General features: G+C 37.6%; 1 protein-coding gene across 7 annotated transcripts in view; it reads left to right on the top strand.

The window, feature by feature from the left end:
* The first annotated feature begins 393 nt into the window (after positions 1-393).
* The window catches only part of LOC117985036 (optomotor-blind protein-like), a 189,749-nt gene continuing 170,863 nt past the window's right edge, over positions 394-19,279 (top strand). For 6 of the 7 annotated variants that reach the window (XM_069500907.1, XM_034971723.2, XM_034971724.2 and 3 more), the window contains exon 1: positions 417-882. In XM_069500907.1, coding sequence (XP_069357008.1) covers positions 563-882 — 320 coding nt within the window. In that variant the 5' untranslated portion in view covers positions 417-562. Of the gene's footprint in view, positions 883-19,279 lie in introns of all 7 variants that reach the window. The other variant, XM_069500908.1, reaches the window with a different exon arrangement.

The following is a 19,279-nucleotide window of genomic DNA, read 5'->3' as shown; positions in this document are numbered from 1 at the left end:
ATGTCTGACCGCGTATACCTAGTCGAGACAAGAGCGACAATGGATCAGTAGCTAGAAGCTGTGTGGCGCTGGAGCACAGTGGAGAGTCGTCGCCGTCGCCGGTGTCGCGTCGTCGCGGAGAGCGGCGTACAAAAGATATCGTCGTAACGAGCTCAATTGATGAACGAACGGAAACATGTCCAATTAGAAGGAGGCGGCGGGCGCTGCGTCGCCCCCGCGCGGCCGCGCCGCATTAACCAGATTAGCGGCCGCGAGCCGCGCGAGAGGCGAGGTGTGGCGGCGGCGGACACCTCGCGCGGCGAAAAAACAAGGCTCGCGGCGCCGCGCCCCGCGCAGGGGCGGGCCGCGCCGCGCCATTGGCCGCGGCGGAGGGGTGTCGCAGCCGGCGCCGCCGCCGGCCAGTCGTTTGACGCCTGCCGCGCGAGCGGGTGCCGCACGCAGCGCGACCGAGCGAGCCGAGCGCGAGTGTTCCGCGAGCGCGCCATGGCCGTTGCATGAGCGCGCGCTGCGACTGCTGGAGCCGACGGTGGAGCGCGCGCCGTGGGCCCCGGGCGGCGCGGGCATGCGCTTCGAGGGCGCGGAGCGGCGCGACGCCGTCGCCTTCCACCCGCTGCTGGCGCCGCGGCCGAGCGACTTCTCGGTGTCGGCGCTGCTGACGGCGGGCGCGCTGCCGCCGCCGCCGTACCTGCCGGCCGCATTGGCGGCCGCTGCCGCGCTGTCCGCGCCGTGCCCGCTGCTCAAGCCGCCGCCGCCGCCCTACGCGCCGCTGCCGCCCGACGACGACGGCGTCACCGACGACCCCAAGGTCACGCTCGAAGGCAAGGACCTGTGGGAGAAGTTCCACAAGCTGGGCACCGAGATGGTGATCACCAAGAGTGGCAGGTCAGTACGCCGCCGTGCCGTTGCCGTCGGCGCCGACTAGTGCCCTCAGTGTTGTGTGTGTCTTAGTTCATACTTCATACGATCCATGTTATCTCTCGGTAAGTAAGTCTAGCGCAACAGCTCTATAACGCCGTTAATTTAAGTTACACAACAAAACAGCATACGTGCGTGTAATTATGTAGGTAGTCATATTATAAATCTACCCTCAATTAGCATCATAATGTACTGTATACCTATTAGAGTAGGTAAGTTTGTTGAAAAAAACATTTCCGAAAGTCGCGCGTCAGTTCCGTATAATTTCCATAGTTTAATGACAAGTAGAATCTTTCAACATCTAAATAACTAAGTGGGTATCTCATTCAAATCCAGTTTACACATTCAAAAACCTGTTGGACTCATCTATGAATGTTTAGCCATACATTTTGTTATATTGTTTACATCCGTTCATGTTATGAATTCATTAAAATTTTACTATAACTTATGTAAGTTATCATAATAAAGTTTTTCCTATTTTCTGTATTTTAATTAATTAACAATGAACTCATCAATTATTCAAACTTACCTATATGAAAAGAATAAATTAATAATTAACTATTTCAATAGAACTCTACATTTATATTTTTAAATTAATCGTTCTGTAAGGAAAGTGTATCTTTTGTACTCACTTTTACATTGAAGGCTCAATAAAAACGCGAAACCAGTTGTCGGAATACAAATGCCAAGTTCATAGCCGCAATTCTTTGAAATAAATTAAAAAATAAATAAAAAACCCTTAATGAATTGGTCTCTGCCATGTAGGGTAGCGTGTTCGTTATAGGCGCATTTTTGCGCCGAACAGAACATCCGACGGGATGTGACGACGTGGCTTCATATTAAAACACGCATAATATTATAGCAAAACAACGATGTCGATTCTAATGTCTTTCTCTAAACTAAATTTATCTCTATATCTGTATCTTTTTCTTTTAAATATTGCTAAAAAAGGACAGAAAATGAGTTCTAAATTAAAAACTTAAAATTTTAGTGCTGCCCTACAAATTTAAACACTATGCTCAAGACTGGCACCTAAAGTCACGAAGTTTGATAGTTTTAAATAATAAGTAAATAAAGTAAGTTTGACTGACCTTTTCTTATCACGTTGGTAGACTGAACTAGAGTGAGGGAACTCTCGGTTTGATCCTGAATCGACGATATGTCAAATATTAGGCTACGGTGACGTAAAATCAAAGAAAAATAGGGCTACTCTAGGACTAACATTTGACGCCTGTCAGTGACGTGAAAGTCTCGAAGTTTTGTTACAAGTTTCCTTACTTCGTAAACTGTGACAGTGGTAAGAGAAAGATATGAATAGATATTCCTACTTCCTACACCCACTCTAAAATTTAGTCGCCATTAGAATCAGTCCTTGTTTTGCTCCATTTACTTACTATAAAAACTCTATACCAAAAACAAAAAATATATACACTAAGCACTAAAGCTTATGAATTAAAAACAATCCAAAATAAGGGGCAAAACTGGTTCTCGTCTAAAAGGAAAATTTTTGTACAAAATTTAAGTATTTTTTCCTTAACAATATAAACGTCCTAAAAGATGATTCTTAATTCTTATAGGTATCTATTAAAAGTAGGTAAGGTGATCCAAGTCACCTAGTTACCTATTACATAAACATTATATAGGTAGGTAGGTACTAAAGATGTTTCTACACATTATAAATAAATGCATGGGTTTTGTTTGGGTTACGGTTAGGGTTGCCAGGCGTCTGAATAAAGTCGGACATAGGTAGACTTTTTGATTGCGTGTCTGGCCAAAATAAACGGTGTCCGGCTTGTCCGGCTTTTGTTAGGCTTTTTACATTTCGAGTCGAGTCGACTGTCGGTCGCTCCCGCAGGCGGCAGTGCCGCCTGACAACAAGATTTATGACAATAATAAAAAAGCTCGATTTTACATAGGTACAATTTTTTGTCGTACCTATTAATACTAAGACACAGAATCCTCAATAATGTAGGGTGTCCGGCCTTTCTACTCAAATGTCCGGCCAAACTGGCAGGTGTCCGGCTATTAGGTTTGGTGACCTGACAACCCTAGTTACGGTTATAGGTAGGTAAGTATGTAATACTAGCTTATGGGTTAGCGCGGGGTCTGTGCGGGTGTGCGGGGCGTTCCCTCCCCGATTGCCATTTCAATCTGTCGCTTACTTAATTCCTACCTAGCTTATCACATTTTCTATGACTGAGTCTAGTCTCTAGGTAGGTACATTTCACAAAGTAGGTAGATGCGTCTACAACTGTAGGCACAATATTATCTACTTATGTATAGGTGGGTAGGTAGGTTCCTAGTAGGAGGCGACCTCCCTGGCGCCGTGGTAAGCGCTGTGGTCTTGTTAGTGGGAGGTCCTGGGTTTGATTCCCGGCAGTGGATTGTAATTTTATAATTTCTAAATTTCTGTTCTGGTTTGGTGGGAAGCTTCGGCCGTGGCTAGTTACAACCCTGCCAACAAAGCCATGCCGCCCAGCGATTTAGCGTTCCGGTACGATATATACGTACGGTTTAATAAAAACTGCCATGCCCCTTCCAGGTTCGCCCGCATCCATCTTAGATTGCATCATCACTTACCACCAGGTGAGATTGCAGTCAAGGGCTAACTTGTACCTATCTGTTTTTTTAAAGGTACATTTTTTATGCAGCTCAAAAAAAATTGATGGGTAAGTAGGTATGTAAACAAGTACCTAATATGGTAACTTACATCCCATAGGTATCTACCTAAGTGACAATTTAAAAAAAAAACACAATAATATTATGTAGGGTAAAGTAACGGTATCATCCACAGATTAGAGAAGTAAATCCTCTGATCTGTGGTAACCTCTGATGCCTAGCAGGAAAAATTTAGGTTTAGCCTTAGGTATTGTTAAACCTGAATTTACCTATCCTACCTACCTACTTAAAAATTAATTTTCATTAAAATTGTATAGAGTAGGTGAAGGGAAGAGACACCTTAAGTAACACATTTAAACAATATTTTGAGTAGAAGCGAGGGGTGCCCAAAATTCGAGGGTGACAACATCAAAGAAATTCAAAAAAGAAAACTGTTCAAATCGGAAGCTTTCAAGGCGCCGCGCCGCCGGTTGTCCCGCCCAACCGTTTTGAACCTTTTGGAAAACTTTGTTTTAAATGCACTTCAGCCTTTCTTGACTTTTACGCCTTTTTAGGGTTCCGTACCTCCAGAGAAAAAGGAATCCTTACCTATAGGGTCACTTCGTTGTCTGTCTGTCCGTCAAGGGAATCAAAACCTATAGATTAGGTACTTCCCGTTGACCTAGAACTATAGAATGATGAAAGGCAGGTAGCAACTAGCAATGCCTTATATAGCACAAGTAAAGGGGAAAACCATTTAGGTCACAAAAAAAAATTAAATAGATTAATTTCTTGTACGATGGTGCGAAGTCAGAACCCTTCGTGTGTGAGTCAACTCGGACTTGAACGTTTTTTTATCATGCCAAATTGTACAGAAAAATAAAATTAAAATAAAAATACGCGTGGATGTAGGTTTTAAAAATCCCGTGGGAACTCTTTGGTTTCCCGGGATAAAAAGTAGCCTATGTCACTCTCCAGGTCATTACCTAACTACATAGGTACCTACCTATATCCACGCAAAAAATCACGTCGATACGTCGCTTCAGATTGCTTTAGATTGAAGGACAAACCAACCAGTTTGGCGAGATAGAAATGTAAGAAACCTGTACAATTAATAAGAATAAATATTTTTTTTTAAACCAACAAACAAACACACTTTCGCATTTATTATAAGGGTAGGTACCTGGGTACCTACTGATGAATGAAGTAAACAGAAATAATTTAAATCAAATAAGTATCCTACCTATGGGCACAGAATATACCTATAATAGTAGATACTAACCTATGGGCTGATTCTCAATTTATAATATTACTAGCTGACTCGGCGAACTTCGTACCGCCTAACAGTCGATTCTTTTTCAGGCAATTTTTTAAATTTTTCTCACCTAAAAACCATCCTCGTACTTCAAGGAATATAATTGTCGGACTATGTTAATAAACTCATAGCTAGAACCCAGAGCCGTAAGGCGAGTGAAAAATGTTATTCTAATGTAAAAGTTTTTTGCTTATGTCAAATGTCATGTGTGGGTCAAGGAACTTTGTGAACCTTGTTAATAAATGAAATAAAACGAATAGAACCATCTCAATTGTGTATTTAATAACAGTATAGCAATATAAAAGCAATATAGTGTTCCGCGAAACTTTCAATAATAAAAAAGAATTAGCGAAATCGGTTCAGCTGTTTTCGAGACTTGCGATCAGCAACATATTCAGCGATTCATTTTTATATATAAAGTCTAGAGAAATAGAGAAGAACATAATAGTTTTACATACTTACCTACTATTGAAAAATTCCTTAGGTGAATTGTGTTTTGTATTTTTTGCTATACCTACTTAAGCACTAATTATTCTTTAAGTCTTTCAAATGATATGTGAGTAGTGCTACTTTTTAATCTCGTAATTACACATTTCGTATGTTTATTTTACTCGCTATGCACAAAATATTACTTTATTAACAATTTTTATCTAAACCAACCATGAAAACTATAGGTACCTAGGTACACTATTTTTAACCGACTTCAAAAAAAGGAGGAGGTTCTCAATTCGTCGGAATCTTTTTTTATTTTTTATTTTTTTTTATTTTTTATGTATGTTCCCCGATTACTCGAAGACGCCTGGACCGATTTTGAAAATTCTTTTTTTGTTTGAAAGGGTATACTTCAAAGTTGGTCCCATTTAAATTTGGTGAAGATCTGATGAAGATCTTCGAAGATAGATAATGGAACTCCTCAACGGATCAGAGTAAATTGCTCGCCATCAGTGTAATAGCTTAGTAAACAGTAGATTTTTAACCAGGCATAGCATATTTTAATACCAGGGGGCCACTAAAAATTGTGAAATAATTTTTTTTTACAAAAAAAAACCGACTTCGATACACAAACACTAAAAATTGAAAAATTATTTAATTTATTACCGAATATACTTATTATGTATACAAGAGTTGATATAGTTCCATAATAATATTTTTTGGGGTCGGTGCCAATGAGGTGCCATTGTGGAGTCTCATAAAAATTCGAAGTCTAGACGATTCGCGCAGCTGAAGCTAATTGGCACCGGCACCACTTCTAACAAAACTTCGAGGCTTTGACGTCACGGACAGGCGTCAAATGTTAGCCCTAAAGTAGCCCTATTTTTCTTTGATTTTACGTCACCATAGCCCATCGACATATAATTAATACGATATAATAATAAGACGAGGTATAATTCTTACTACTTTCTTTGCCATTGCCTAATATTTGACATATCGTCGATTCAGGATCAAACCGAGAGTTCCCTGTGATAGGCTATCGAGTAGGTACCTAGGTATTCAAATCAATTAGATAAATCATTTGTCAGTTAAGTGTTTAGTGTTTTCAATAAATCATTCGAAGTCTAGGTAATAAAATACATTATATTGATTTATGTGTGTATGAAAGGTTAAGATGTATGACGCCTAGGTAGATAAACATCTACCTTCTAGTTTGTAGTCAAAGATGCAACAAAAAGTTCAAAATATGAACTAGGTCTATGTGTTTCAAATAAGAAGACCTTTTATTTACCTACTTTGTAACTTGCGTAGATACTAGATACCTATCAACTTGCTAACCTATTATTGTAGGTACCTACACAGACGAAAAAAAAACCGGCCAAGTGCGAGTCAGGCTGGCGCAATGAAGGTTCCGTACTACAGTCGTATTTTTCGACATTTAGCACGATAATTCAAAAACTATGATGCTTAAAAATAAATAAAAATCTGTTTTAGAATGCACAGGTGAAGACCTTTCATATGATATGATATAGTCACTCACTTCGAAAGTTGAAAATACGAATTATTAGTTCATGACCACAATTTAATTTTTTTGTGTGATCTAACCCTAAATTCACGGTTTTCAGATTTTACCCCAAATGTCAGCTATAAGATCTACCTACCTGCCAAATTTCATGATTCTAGGTCAACGGGAAGTACCCTGTAGGTTTCTTGACAGACAGACGGACAGACAGACAGGCAGACAGACAGACAGACAGACAGACAGACAGACAACAAAATGATCCTATAAGGGTTCCGTTTTTCCCTTTGAGGTACGGAACCCTAAAAAACGCGAAATAAAATATTATAAAATCCTATAATTTTGTAAAAGTTAATATAGGTAGGTGCCTATTGCAAATAAAACATAAGACTGACGCTAGAGGTCAACGAACGTTGCGTAAGTAGGCCACTCTGAGTTAATGCTGCGTTGTAAGCATAGGGCATTGACCCGAGTTTTGCATGCTATACATTGCAGGTTTGAAAAATACTAAATCACTAAAACTACAAAATGAGGCAAATGGTTATTGGTATTGGATTGTGTTTAGACCTAGTATAACAACAACGTTTATTTTTTGCTAGCGTTCTGGTTAGGTACACCCTGTATAAAGGGTGTATTTATAAATAGCATACACTACAGATAAACGTCGTAAAACTCGTAAAGCATTTATTATAGTCTCGTGTCACGCTTTATAATGATCAAGACAAAGCAAATATATTAGGTTGGTCACACACTGCAATGTCATCTCGATCGCCAGTTTGCCATTCTATAAGATGCCTATTAAATTAGGTCGCACACTGGCACAAGAACTGCACACGCGCGTTCCTTCGAAGACTCTCTCGCTTGATTGTAGAGTAGTTTATTTATGAGAGAGAGAGAGAGAGAGAGAGAGAGAGAGAGAGAGAGAGATGAAGATACGAATTTACGTAATAGAAACAGAGGCCCCAGCGCTTTGCGAGCTGAATAGAACTGTATTGCGTCGTATCAAGAGTCGCTATTTATTTAACGTATTTGTGTATCTTACTGTATTTAGAAGGTAGGTACTAACTACAAAATTTATGTTAAGTATCCTGTTAATATAACCAACATCTTCGATACGATGTCGGTACAGGTGGTTAAAAATTGCGTTGCCTGCGGCTATTGTGCCTCTGCAGGTAGTGTGCGATCAATCTTATAATGAACACTTGTACAAAGCAAATATTTAATAGGTGACAGTGACGACAAAATGGCGATCGCAATGACATTGAGGCGATGGAACAAAGGACAATACAATAGGCTAAGAGCTGGCACTTTTAGATTGGTTCAATGATAGGTCTCTCCTACAAAACTTTGGTATATAATATGGTAGTTTAAAATTCTAGAGAGTAGAGAAACTTGTCTATCCTGCTGCAGGCGGGAATGACAGCTTCATCGCAATTGGTGTCAACCCATCGCCCAGTTCACTATTGAGCTCGGGTCTCCTCTCAAAATGAGAAGAGCTGTTACCACCACGCTGGCCTAGTGCGAATTGGCAGACTATACATTATAGCTGTGATAGTGGTTAGGACGTCTGCCTTCTAATCGGAGGTCGAGGGTTCGATCCCCGGCACGCACCTCTAACTTTTCGGAGTTATGTGCGTTTTAAGTAATTAATTAATATCATTTGCTTTAACGGTGAAGGAAAACATCGTGAGGAAACCTGCGTGCCTGAGAGTTCTCTATAATGTTCTCAAAACTATGGCCAAACCCTTCTCACTCTGAGAGAAGACCCGTGCTCTGCAGTGAGCCGGCGATGCGTCGGTCATGATCATGACAATATACACCTTTGAGAACATTATGGAACACTCTCAGGCATGCTAGTTTCCTTACAATGTTTTCCATCACCGATGTTTAATTGCTGACGATTAAAACGCACATTACTCCATAAAGTTAGAGGTGCGTGCCCGAGATCAAACCCCCGACCTCTGAAAATGCAAGGCCGACGTCTTTACCACTAGGCTATCACCACTTCTACCGCATTAATATACCTACGTATATTTATTAACTTTTCACATATTTTACAAGCGACCAAACCATACCTACTCCCAGAAAACGGCAGAGAACGTTAGGCCGTCTATATAGATTATCGAAAATTCCATCTTACAGTACCATGGTATTAGGACATAGCATAAAAGACACTTAAGTAGTTATCCTATAGGTACATGACATTAATAAATTTTGAATCATGTAGAAATAGGTATCTAACGAGAATAAATCAAAACAATTTTAACCACTGGTTAGCCTTTTAATGTTGAGACAAATTGGCCTAATCATAAACAATTTTAGCTACAAGCCTAACCATTGCATATTTAATTATTTAATAACTTAATTCACTTAAGGAAATCGTTGCTATGTACCTTAGAAATAAGAGATTTTATGCATAATGTCTTAAGTCACCATAATCTTTATTTGCGTTGACATTAATAAAAACGTGTTTCTAATTTTCTTATAAAATTAACTACTTACTTACGATGCGATGTGCGATTACCAATCAATTTGTTACTAAGCTAGGTTCACACTGCAGTAATTTAATATTATTCTTTACTAGCTTATGCCCGCGACCTCGTCCGCGTGGACTACACAAATTTTAAACCCCTATTTTACACCCTTAGGGTTGATCTTTAACTATGAGATTTTAACATGTGAGCTAAATAAAATATGTCAATTGCAAAAATATTAACTACAAAACTTCTTTATAGACACTTCAAAACTGACAGGCTTTCATACAAACTTCAAACCCCTATTTTACCCCTTTAGAGGTTGCGTTTTGAAGAATCCTTTCTTAGCGGACGCCTACGTTATAATAGCTATCTGCCTGCCGAATTTCAGCGTGATCCGTCCAGTAGTTTGAGCTGTGCGTTGATAGATCAGTCAGTCCGTCAGTCAGTCACCTTTTCCTTTTATATATATAGATTAAGTATTTAAATACTTTGTTTCATATAAAAAGAACAATGAACTGGGCATAGTAAGCGACAGGTCGAAATGCGCCTATCACTTAATCATTAATACGAAAAGTTAGTTACTATCCAACTAAAATTGCAATTATTATTTTACTTTTTGACTTGTTCAGTACATAGCGCTTTTTAACATCTCCGAATGCAGATGTAATATGGTATTTATATAATAAGTTAGGTAGGTTTTTTCTGAAATAATTTCAGTTACTTAGTGAGTAGGTAGCCCTGTCTTTATTAAGTAGGTAATTTGTACATGTATATCTATATACATCATAATTATTATCATTTACAAAATGTAGAACTCTCTAAATAAATGAATATTAATTTATCTACTTAGTCCTGAAAATGAAGTACAAACCTAAAATATTAATTTCTGGAATACACTGCTATTTACAATTTGTTAAATAGCCCTGAGTGTAGATAGCAAATAGGTACGTCCTACCTATAGTGTACACTGTACAGTGTACCTCTCGCTTAACATTAAAAAATTCGTTTGCTTGCTACCTAGCATTTATTGTCTAGTGTTAGGTACAAATAAGTCAAAGGCAAAATCTTTAATCTTTGACACCTCAATATAAGCTTTATCTAGGGAATAAATTTGACATAACGACATTTTTTGTATAGGAAATCTGTCAAAATGTTAAATTTATCGGTTAGAGTTTTTTTAAGTTTATCTAGCAGTAATGAGCCACACAACACGCCCTAAGTACTAAGTTCCTAAATTTAGACGACTAAATGATTTTGTTACTAACTTCAGAGCAGTTTAACACACACACTACACTGCTCTGAAGTTAGGAACAAAACAATTTAGTCTTTAGTGGTAAACTGCGCTGTACAGTTTTTAAATGCCAATGGATGTATTAACGTAACAACAAAATAGAATTGAGCTCTTGTAATAAAGGCACAACTATTATTAATTATTTATCCTAATAGACTTTTATTGAAAAGTTAGTAGCCAGTGTAGTCTTCATAAAGTGTACACTCCGCTTAACATTATAACAATATTACACTAGTTAAGTAAACGAGTATTTTATCTAGTGCTGCAAATTAAAGGCTACGGGTGCCTGTAGGTACCTATTTCATACCTATAGGAAAATTACAGAGCAGAATTTCATGCAATAGGCCAATAAACTTACACCATTAAAATAATCGCTATTGAGGTTTATCGAGAAAGAGTGTAGACTAGGTACGTATCGAATATTAAATCGATTTTGGAATTGAAAGTAAGTAAAGTAAAGTAAAATATGCTTTATTGTACACCAAAACAAAAACAATAGACATATAACAAATACAGCATGTACAATAGGCGGCCTTATCGCTAAAATAGCGATCTCTTCTTCCAGGCAACCTTAGGGTAGAGGATATTATAAAAATTAAAGAAAGCGGAAGACTAATTAAATAAAGTAAATACACATAATATACGTATGTATATATATATATATAAATGAAAATACAACAGTAAATAAGAGAGGAATAGACGACAGATAAGTGGAATAAAAAGTAAAAATAAATAAACACATCAAATGGAGGATAAATAAAATAGCTTCAATTTTGTTTTAAAAATTGATAGTGATTGAGACTGTTTGATATCCAAGGGGAGAGAGTTCCATACAAGTATAGCGGTAGCAGTAAATCAGAAAAGAAGTGTGTAGGAACTTTCAGGCGTAGATTATTTTGAGAACGAAGAGAAAAAGAGTGTGTATCACATCGGTACTCAAAACGTTCTTTAAGATAAAGAGGAATGGAGGGATTGAACAGTATACAGTAAAGAAGATGAAGAATATGAGTATTCCTGCGAAGACGAATCGGGAGCCACTTGAGCTTACGGCGGTACTTACTCTTTTGAAATTATGTGTTCGTTATTTTCTAGAGGGATGTTTAATTAATATGATTGTTATTAGATTCAGGAACTGCTGGTAACTTTATCAATCTGTATTTTTTTTAAATAATAGTTAGTACTTGAATAGTTACTTAGAGAAGAAACAAAATTTGTTTTACCCATGCGAGTGAGTAATTCAGTGACCGGCAAGTGTCAGCCATACCTATACTGAACCTACTTATGTAAGCTATTTCAGTTTCACTTGATATAAGGTACAACAACCATCATCATCAATATATTATATATATATATTACTTATAATAAAACTGTAACAGGTCAAATTCTGTACATTGAAGATATTTTGAAAATTTTTTTTCGAGGGCACTCTATAATCGATACTGAACACAAAACTGTAATTTTTTCATTATTGTCTGTCTGTCTGTCTATCTGTCTGTCTGTCTGTCTGTCTGTCTGTATCACGGCCGCGCATCACGCTGAAACTACTGAATGGATTCCAATGAAACTTGGCACGATTTGAGGTCATACTATGAGGAAGAATATAGGATACTTTTTATCCCGAAATTCAGCATGTTTCCCGTAGGAGAGGGGATGAAAGTTAAAATGTATACTGAGTTGTAATTCATTAACGCGTAGTCCGATTTCATTCATTCTTTTTTTGTTAGAAAGGGGATATTTTAAAAATTGTTCCGTAAATATTTCAAGGTAATCGGTTTTTAACCGACTGTCAAAAATGAGGTGGTTCTTTTTTCTACATCGATTTTTTCGAGGTTTCTGGACCGATTTGCAAATTATTTTTTTAAATCAACAAAAAAAGTTTTCGTGGTGGTCACATAAACAATTCTGGATTCAACTCCTCAATCCTGATGCTGCAAAGTACTGAAGTCCTAAATCGTGGGGATTTTAGAATTTCTGATAGTGAATTGATATTTTAAAATATATTAAAAAATTTGAATCGACTGTTAGGCGGAACGAAGTTCGCAGGGTCAGCTAGTAGAAAATATAACTCTTCAAACTGTTACACTGAGCTAGGACTTTAGTTTCTCAAAAGTCACATTTAGAGTCCTAAGTCAGCACTATATCTGGTCCTAGTTTTCCATTCAGCCAGAAGTAATTCAGTGACCGGCGGGTGTCGGCCATCTTGTGGGCGTGGCCTGTAACGTGATCTGTAAACAAACTGAAGGCTGCATGATGTGGTTAAGGGAGTCCTTTAGCTAGATAATGTCATCAATCATTGGCAACTATTAATTGAACCCTAGTTAAGTAGGTAGTTAAAAAAGTTAATAAGTAGGTTCTTTTGCAAATGACGCAGGCGCTCACTATGAAATTAGTTTTGGAATTTCCACCCCTAACTGGGTTAAATAGGGGGTGAAAGTTTGTATGAAGTTATAGGTATCTAGGTATGAAAATTGGTATTTGATCTTTCGGACAAAAATGGAACAGTACCTACTCTACCTATGTGTTTCAGAATTTTTAGAAATTTCACCCCCTCACCGATTTTCATAAATTCCCAAAAAGCCGGGGGCAGTCAGCTAGCTAAGTACCTAATATTAATAAGAACACATAACACTCCTTCGCGTTGCGCAGTAGTGTAAAAAAGAATTTTAAAAGGTTATAGCTTGTAAATTTTTATTTCATAGTACAAGAGACGGCGGATGCAAAGAGCAACTCAAGAATGCGTAACGCGTCTGCGCTTGAAATGTCCGAGAGAGTGTACCATCGCGTAGTCTCCTAATTAATTGCTCGCCAACATGCCAGTGTCTTACAAATTGATGTTGCGATTCCGGATTGTATCTATTTGCTATCTGCCAAATTTCATGATCATTTCATTTTCATTCTAGATCTAGTCTACGGGAAGTATCCTATAGGGTTTGATTCCCTTGACGGATCTTGACAGACAGACAACGAAGTTGTCCTGGTTCCTTTTTTTCTGAATATATGGAACACTTAAAACGTCTAATAAAACAGTTTTACTTAAATGTTTAACAAATCTATTTATTAAGTAATATTTATTAAAAAAAAGCATTTTAAAAGGCTATGTCTTATAGTACCTACTTATACAATACATTTTAAGATCTTACTCGCCATTTTAGCTCCATGTGTCAGCTGTCATATCAAAAGTTTGGTTCTTCACCCACTTCACCTTTAAATTGAGGACTAAAATCGTACTTTTGATGTGACAGTTGACACATAGAGCTAAAATGGCGACTGAGATATATCAAAATGTATGATATTTTATTTCGTAGTACAAGAGACGGCGCATGCAAAGAGCAAATCAAGAATGCGTAACGCGTCTGCGCGTGAAATGTCCGAGAGAGTGTACCATCGCGTAGAGTCTCCTAATTAATTGCTCGCCAACATGCTACGTCTTACAAATTGATGTTGCGATTCCAGATTGTATCTCAACAACGTTTTGTTCAATGTAAGCCAATGTCTGTGTGTGAAACGTGGCATTTTTCTCCATTTACTTAATTCAATTGTTAGGTTAGGTTTGATAAAGTTACACGTCTTTTAATTGTATTGTTTTTTACGTTTTACCAGTGTACCAAACCAGCTTGTCCTACTTGAAAGTTTTTTCATAAATAAATTATACTTGAACTTTAATACTAAAGGTCTAAACGTACCTACTTACGCTGCACTGCGCGACGCGAAGCGACGTTAAGAAAAAAATGGAATAGATTAAGATACTTAGTAAAATATGTTGTTAATACATCCCGTATTATTTATTTAACTAGTCTAGTTTCTTACGAAATTGAATTTACTACATAATTTCAAGTGAGTTAAAATTACTCATGAACTAACATAATCGGTTAAGGAACAGAGCTGGAAACAGGGAGATATTTTTTTCACGTGTTAGATTAGGTTTTGTGACTAAATTAGATACATTTAATTAGTGAATTTAAGTGACCGTAAAGAAGATGGTAAGTTTTAAGTTATAACAGTAGGTACCTATTATTTCAAATATATTAAACATGTTTATATGATTTTTTATCATTGCCGTTGCAAATATTTATAGTGGCGACGAAATTTTATAGTGGCTCTTTAAAAACTGCGTTTTGTAAATTATAACTTATGACTCTTTCATCTCAAAAGGTTGCCGACTCCTGATCTAGACCAACCAACCCATGTAGACGTAGGCTATGAGCTAACTTTGTAAGCTATAGCTATGAGCTAAGTACAATGACCCCTATGTTCCTACTACGCACTAGTTTTATAAAAAAAGTTCGAACAAAATTCTTTGTCTAAATCAAAACTAGTATGGCCTAAATCCTTCTCATTATAAAATGACACCCGTACTCAGTAGTGAGCCGGCGATGGGTTGATCATGATGATGAAGCAAAAAGAGTTGCGGCCTGTCAAAATTTTTTTTCCGGAATGACCCGTGTAGTGCGTTGTCCATAATAAAGTCTCTAGACATATAAATTACTCAAAATCTATGAGCATTAAGTTACATGACCTCATAATATTATACTATCGCATATAAGTAAAACATATTAAAATTGAAACAGAACCTATTTGCAAGCGAGCGTGAACGTTAACTATATAAGACATAGTTTATGACGTGTTACAGAATTACTTCGCATGTCTGTTATTCCGTGAACGTTTGCCAGTTTTTTGTGGTGTTCGAAGAATATTAGGTGTAGGTATATGTAGATCGAGAGTGGGTGGTCACAAATCCTGTTGTATTTCTACAGGGAAATATTTTTTTTTCATTATTGTTGAGTGCCAATATGTTACTCAGTTGTATTACGATCTAGCCTAATTTATGACTAATAAGTAATGTTATTTTAACCTAAACTTATAAATTATCTTATATACTAAGAAAGTGTCCATTGACGCATCTTAGTCTTTCCAGATTTGAAACGGAAATAAGTAAATATATAAAGTTACTTTTAGAAATGATCGAATGTTACGCTTTATATATCTGTATGTTTTTATTGTAACTAAACCTATATACCACACATGTAGGTATTCATGCTTAGGTTTCTGAAAACTAGGTAGGTGCCTAGTGCTTACAAATTATATTATTACAGGTAATTATAATTAATTACCTGATTAATTACTAATTATAAAGACGTTCAAGAAAATTACTTAAGACAGTCGTTCTGAAGGTAAAACCTGTACCGAGTATTTAGGCCAAATTATAGGTATATCGGGTCCTATTTATTGGAAAGATTTTGATCAAATTATGAGCAGTATTTTGTGTGGGCATATATGCGAAATTTTGCTTTTAACCCAGTCCAGGGGCTAGCGCGATGAGCGCACGAATAAATAAACAAACAATCTATATTATTGTTATTTTATAGGTAGTCCAATGATTTGTCCAATGATTTAAATCCAGTGAGAAATGTCACAGAAAATCTTACCACCGTCTCTTGGACTAGTTCATGTGTTATACCCACATAGATGCACATCACGCGAGCTCTATAGAAATGGCTAGGTATGCGTACAAGTTCTGATTCCCAATTCTTGGAATAGCGGTAATTAAAAAACACGAAAAAGTGAGGAAAGTTACACATTAATGCATGCAAAATTGCAAATTAATGGCGCTTAGAAAAAATGTTTTTCTAGCTAGTGGCGTGCTAAACAGCAAACACTTGCTTTAGAGGTGAGTAAAAGTAGGTAAGTTATACCTAATATAAAAACCGGTCAAGTGCGAATCAGACTCGCGCACTGAGGGTTCCGTAGTACAATCGTATTTTATCGACATTTTGCACGATAATTCAAAAACTATAATGCATAAAAATAAATAAAAATATGTTTTAGAATACACAGGTGAAGACCTTTCATGTGATACCCCACTTGATATAGTTATATTACTTCGAAAATTGAAAATCCTAATTATTAGTTCATGATGACCACGATTTAAAAATCTGTTTTAGAATGCACAGGTGAAGACCTTTCATATGATTAGTTCATGACCACAATGTAAATTTTTTTGTGTGATGTAACCACAAATTCATGGTTTTCAGATTTTTCCCCAAATGTCACCTATAAGATCTACCTACCTGCCAAATTTCATGTTTCTAGGTCAACGGGAAGTACCCTGTAGGTTTCTTGACAGACCGACAGACAGACAGACAGACAGACAACAAAGTGATTCTATAAAGGTTCCGTTTTTCCTTTTGAGGTACGGAACCCTAAAAATTGTGCAGTATTTTTTACACCCGTTTTCACAATCATTACTATGAAATCGCACAGTGTGCTCGAACGCATAGTGTGGAATCCACCAATCAGATTATCGAAAATTGACGTGACAAAATAATCAGATTGGTGGAACCACACACACTGCGTTCAAGCGCACTGTGAGACCTCATAGTAATGAAAGTGAACACGGGGGTAAGTCTATTACTAAACCTCACATCAGTAAATTCAACATACCTACCTAGACACAGACAGGTATCGGCAGAATAAAAATGCGCAAATTGCGTTCGATTTTTGAAAAAAAAAACAAATGCCTCTCGGATTCGGTCTGGCTCAGTGAGGAGACGAGTCGTCCGTGTCGTGGTAATTAAGGCCCTCATAAAACCTGAGGGTCCGTCGTCAATCAATGTAAGCACTGAGTTATTGGCGTCAACTGTACCTGGGAGGTATGAATTCAATGTGCTTGCGGATATGGCTTCATATTATTTTTTATTGAGCCATTTGTTTTAGGGCCGATTATGGCTTCAAATTATTTTTAGTGTTCTGTATCTTCAGAGAAAAAGGGAACCCTTATAGGATTACTTCGTTGTCTGTCTTTCTCTGAGTCTATCAAGACCCATCATGGAGATCAAAACCTATAGGGTTCTTCCCGTTGACCTAGAATCATGGCTAGATGACTGGCTTTAAATATTTCGGCCTACCTAGTAATCTACCGTTTTATTCGAAAATAGGGGCCATGCATAAAACCTGATCTAAACGTAAAATAAACCGTGAATTTGTGGTAAGGTACCTACATCACAAAAAAAGTGTTATTTCTTGTACGATTGCACTGAATTCTCACCGTTTTAGATTTTGTCCTTTAGGTACATGTGCTATAAGACATTGCCACCTGCCATATTTCATGACTCTAGGTCAACGGGAAGTATGCTATAGGTTTTAATTCCCTTTAAGGTTCGTGACAGACAGTCAGACAACGAAGTGTCGCTATAAGGGTTTCCTTTTTCTTTGGAGATAACTACCCTAACAAGTGGTAAATTGCCACATCCAAATGGTTCTCACATGTAGGGCGAAGTGCTCAAAAATCGTCACCGCTTGGGCCAGGGGTGTATCAGCGTTATCTGGCAATCCGACTCAGCCTCGCTGATGTCATCGAACGATTCAAGGTTAAATTAATTGTCAATACGTGGGATTCGCCGTACCAAAAGAGATGGGTCTAAATAAGTATGCATTCATTGAATATTATAAATGCAGGTACAGTCATCATCATTATCATCATCATAAACCGATAGACGTCCACTGCTGGACATAGGTCTCTTGTAGGGACTTCCACACGCCACGAATCCAGCGGCTCCCTGCTACTCGTCTGATGTCAGGTACAGTACCCGGCAGGAGATATTGCACAGAGATTTCGGCTTCGTAGAGCGTCGCGTCTTCGGTCTAAACGACACTCGACAGAGACAACGCTCTACGAAACCATTATCTCTTTCTAAAGTTCGATGTGCCATATTTCCTGCCGAGTACTGTAATTTTTTTTTATTGAACCACCTACAAAATCATACAAAAAACCCGGCCAAGGGCGAGTCAGACTCGGTAAGGTTCCGTAACAATCTAAATTCGAATTAATAATATTGTATCTTATGACCTTAGTGGACAGATACAATTTAACTCTTATTTTAGTCCCAATGGTAATTAAGAACTTACATTTCATAATCTCTCAAAATTATGAAGTCATTTCAACATCAAAGCAAACCGTTTCATAAGATTATATTATTAATTTATTTGAATGACTCTCAGGATAATAACTTGTAATAACTTACGTTGAAAATTATCAGTTTTCTATAAGCTTCTATCTTTGGGACCCCGGGGTCACAAACAAGGGTCCTCTTTCATGCTATAGCGCCACACTGAATCCTTGTCCCTAATCAGTTAGATAATGCCCACTTAAAAGGCTGTAAAATTTTATGATTTAATATTTTAGATAACATCAATGCATTATCTGTGTTTAAGAGTAAATATGGTACTTATTGATCATCTTAATGAGTCACACAAAAAGAAAATTTCTGACTTACCTACTGATTGACTCATCAACGCCCAGTCCAAAGTCTTGGACCTAGAAAGCTGAAATTTTGCACATAGGCCGTTCCCTTTATTATTTAGACTTGCTTATTTCCCCGATGTCGTCTGCATGGACTCACAAATTTCAAATCCCTGTTATACCCCCTTAGGGGTTGAATTTTCAAAAATCCTTTCTTAGCGGATGTCTCCGTCATAATAGCTATCTGTCCGTCCTGTACTTTGAGCTGTGCGTTGATAGATCAGTCAGTCAGTCAGTCTGATCTATTTGGTACACAAATAGCTTAAATCCCGAAAATAAAGGCTACTTTTATTCCGCAAAATCAAAGAGTCCCAACGGGATTTTTAAAAACCTTTGCCGTCACGCGGTCGAAGTCGCGGGCGTCATCTAGTAGAAAATTATTATCAGGAGCTGACTGTACCAAATAGAGGTAAAAAGAACCATTAGAGCTGTA

Source organism: Maniola hyperantus, chromosome 9 (genome assembly GCF_902806685.2).
Source record: "Maniola hyperantus chromosome 9, iAphHyp1.2, whole genome shotgun sequence".
NCBI lineage: Eukaryota > Metazoa > Arthropoda > Insecta > Lepidoptera > Nymphalidae > Maniola > Maniola hyperantus.
This window is presented reverse-complemented; position numbering and strand designations above follow the sequence as displayed.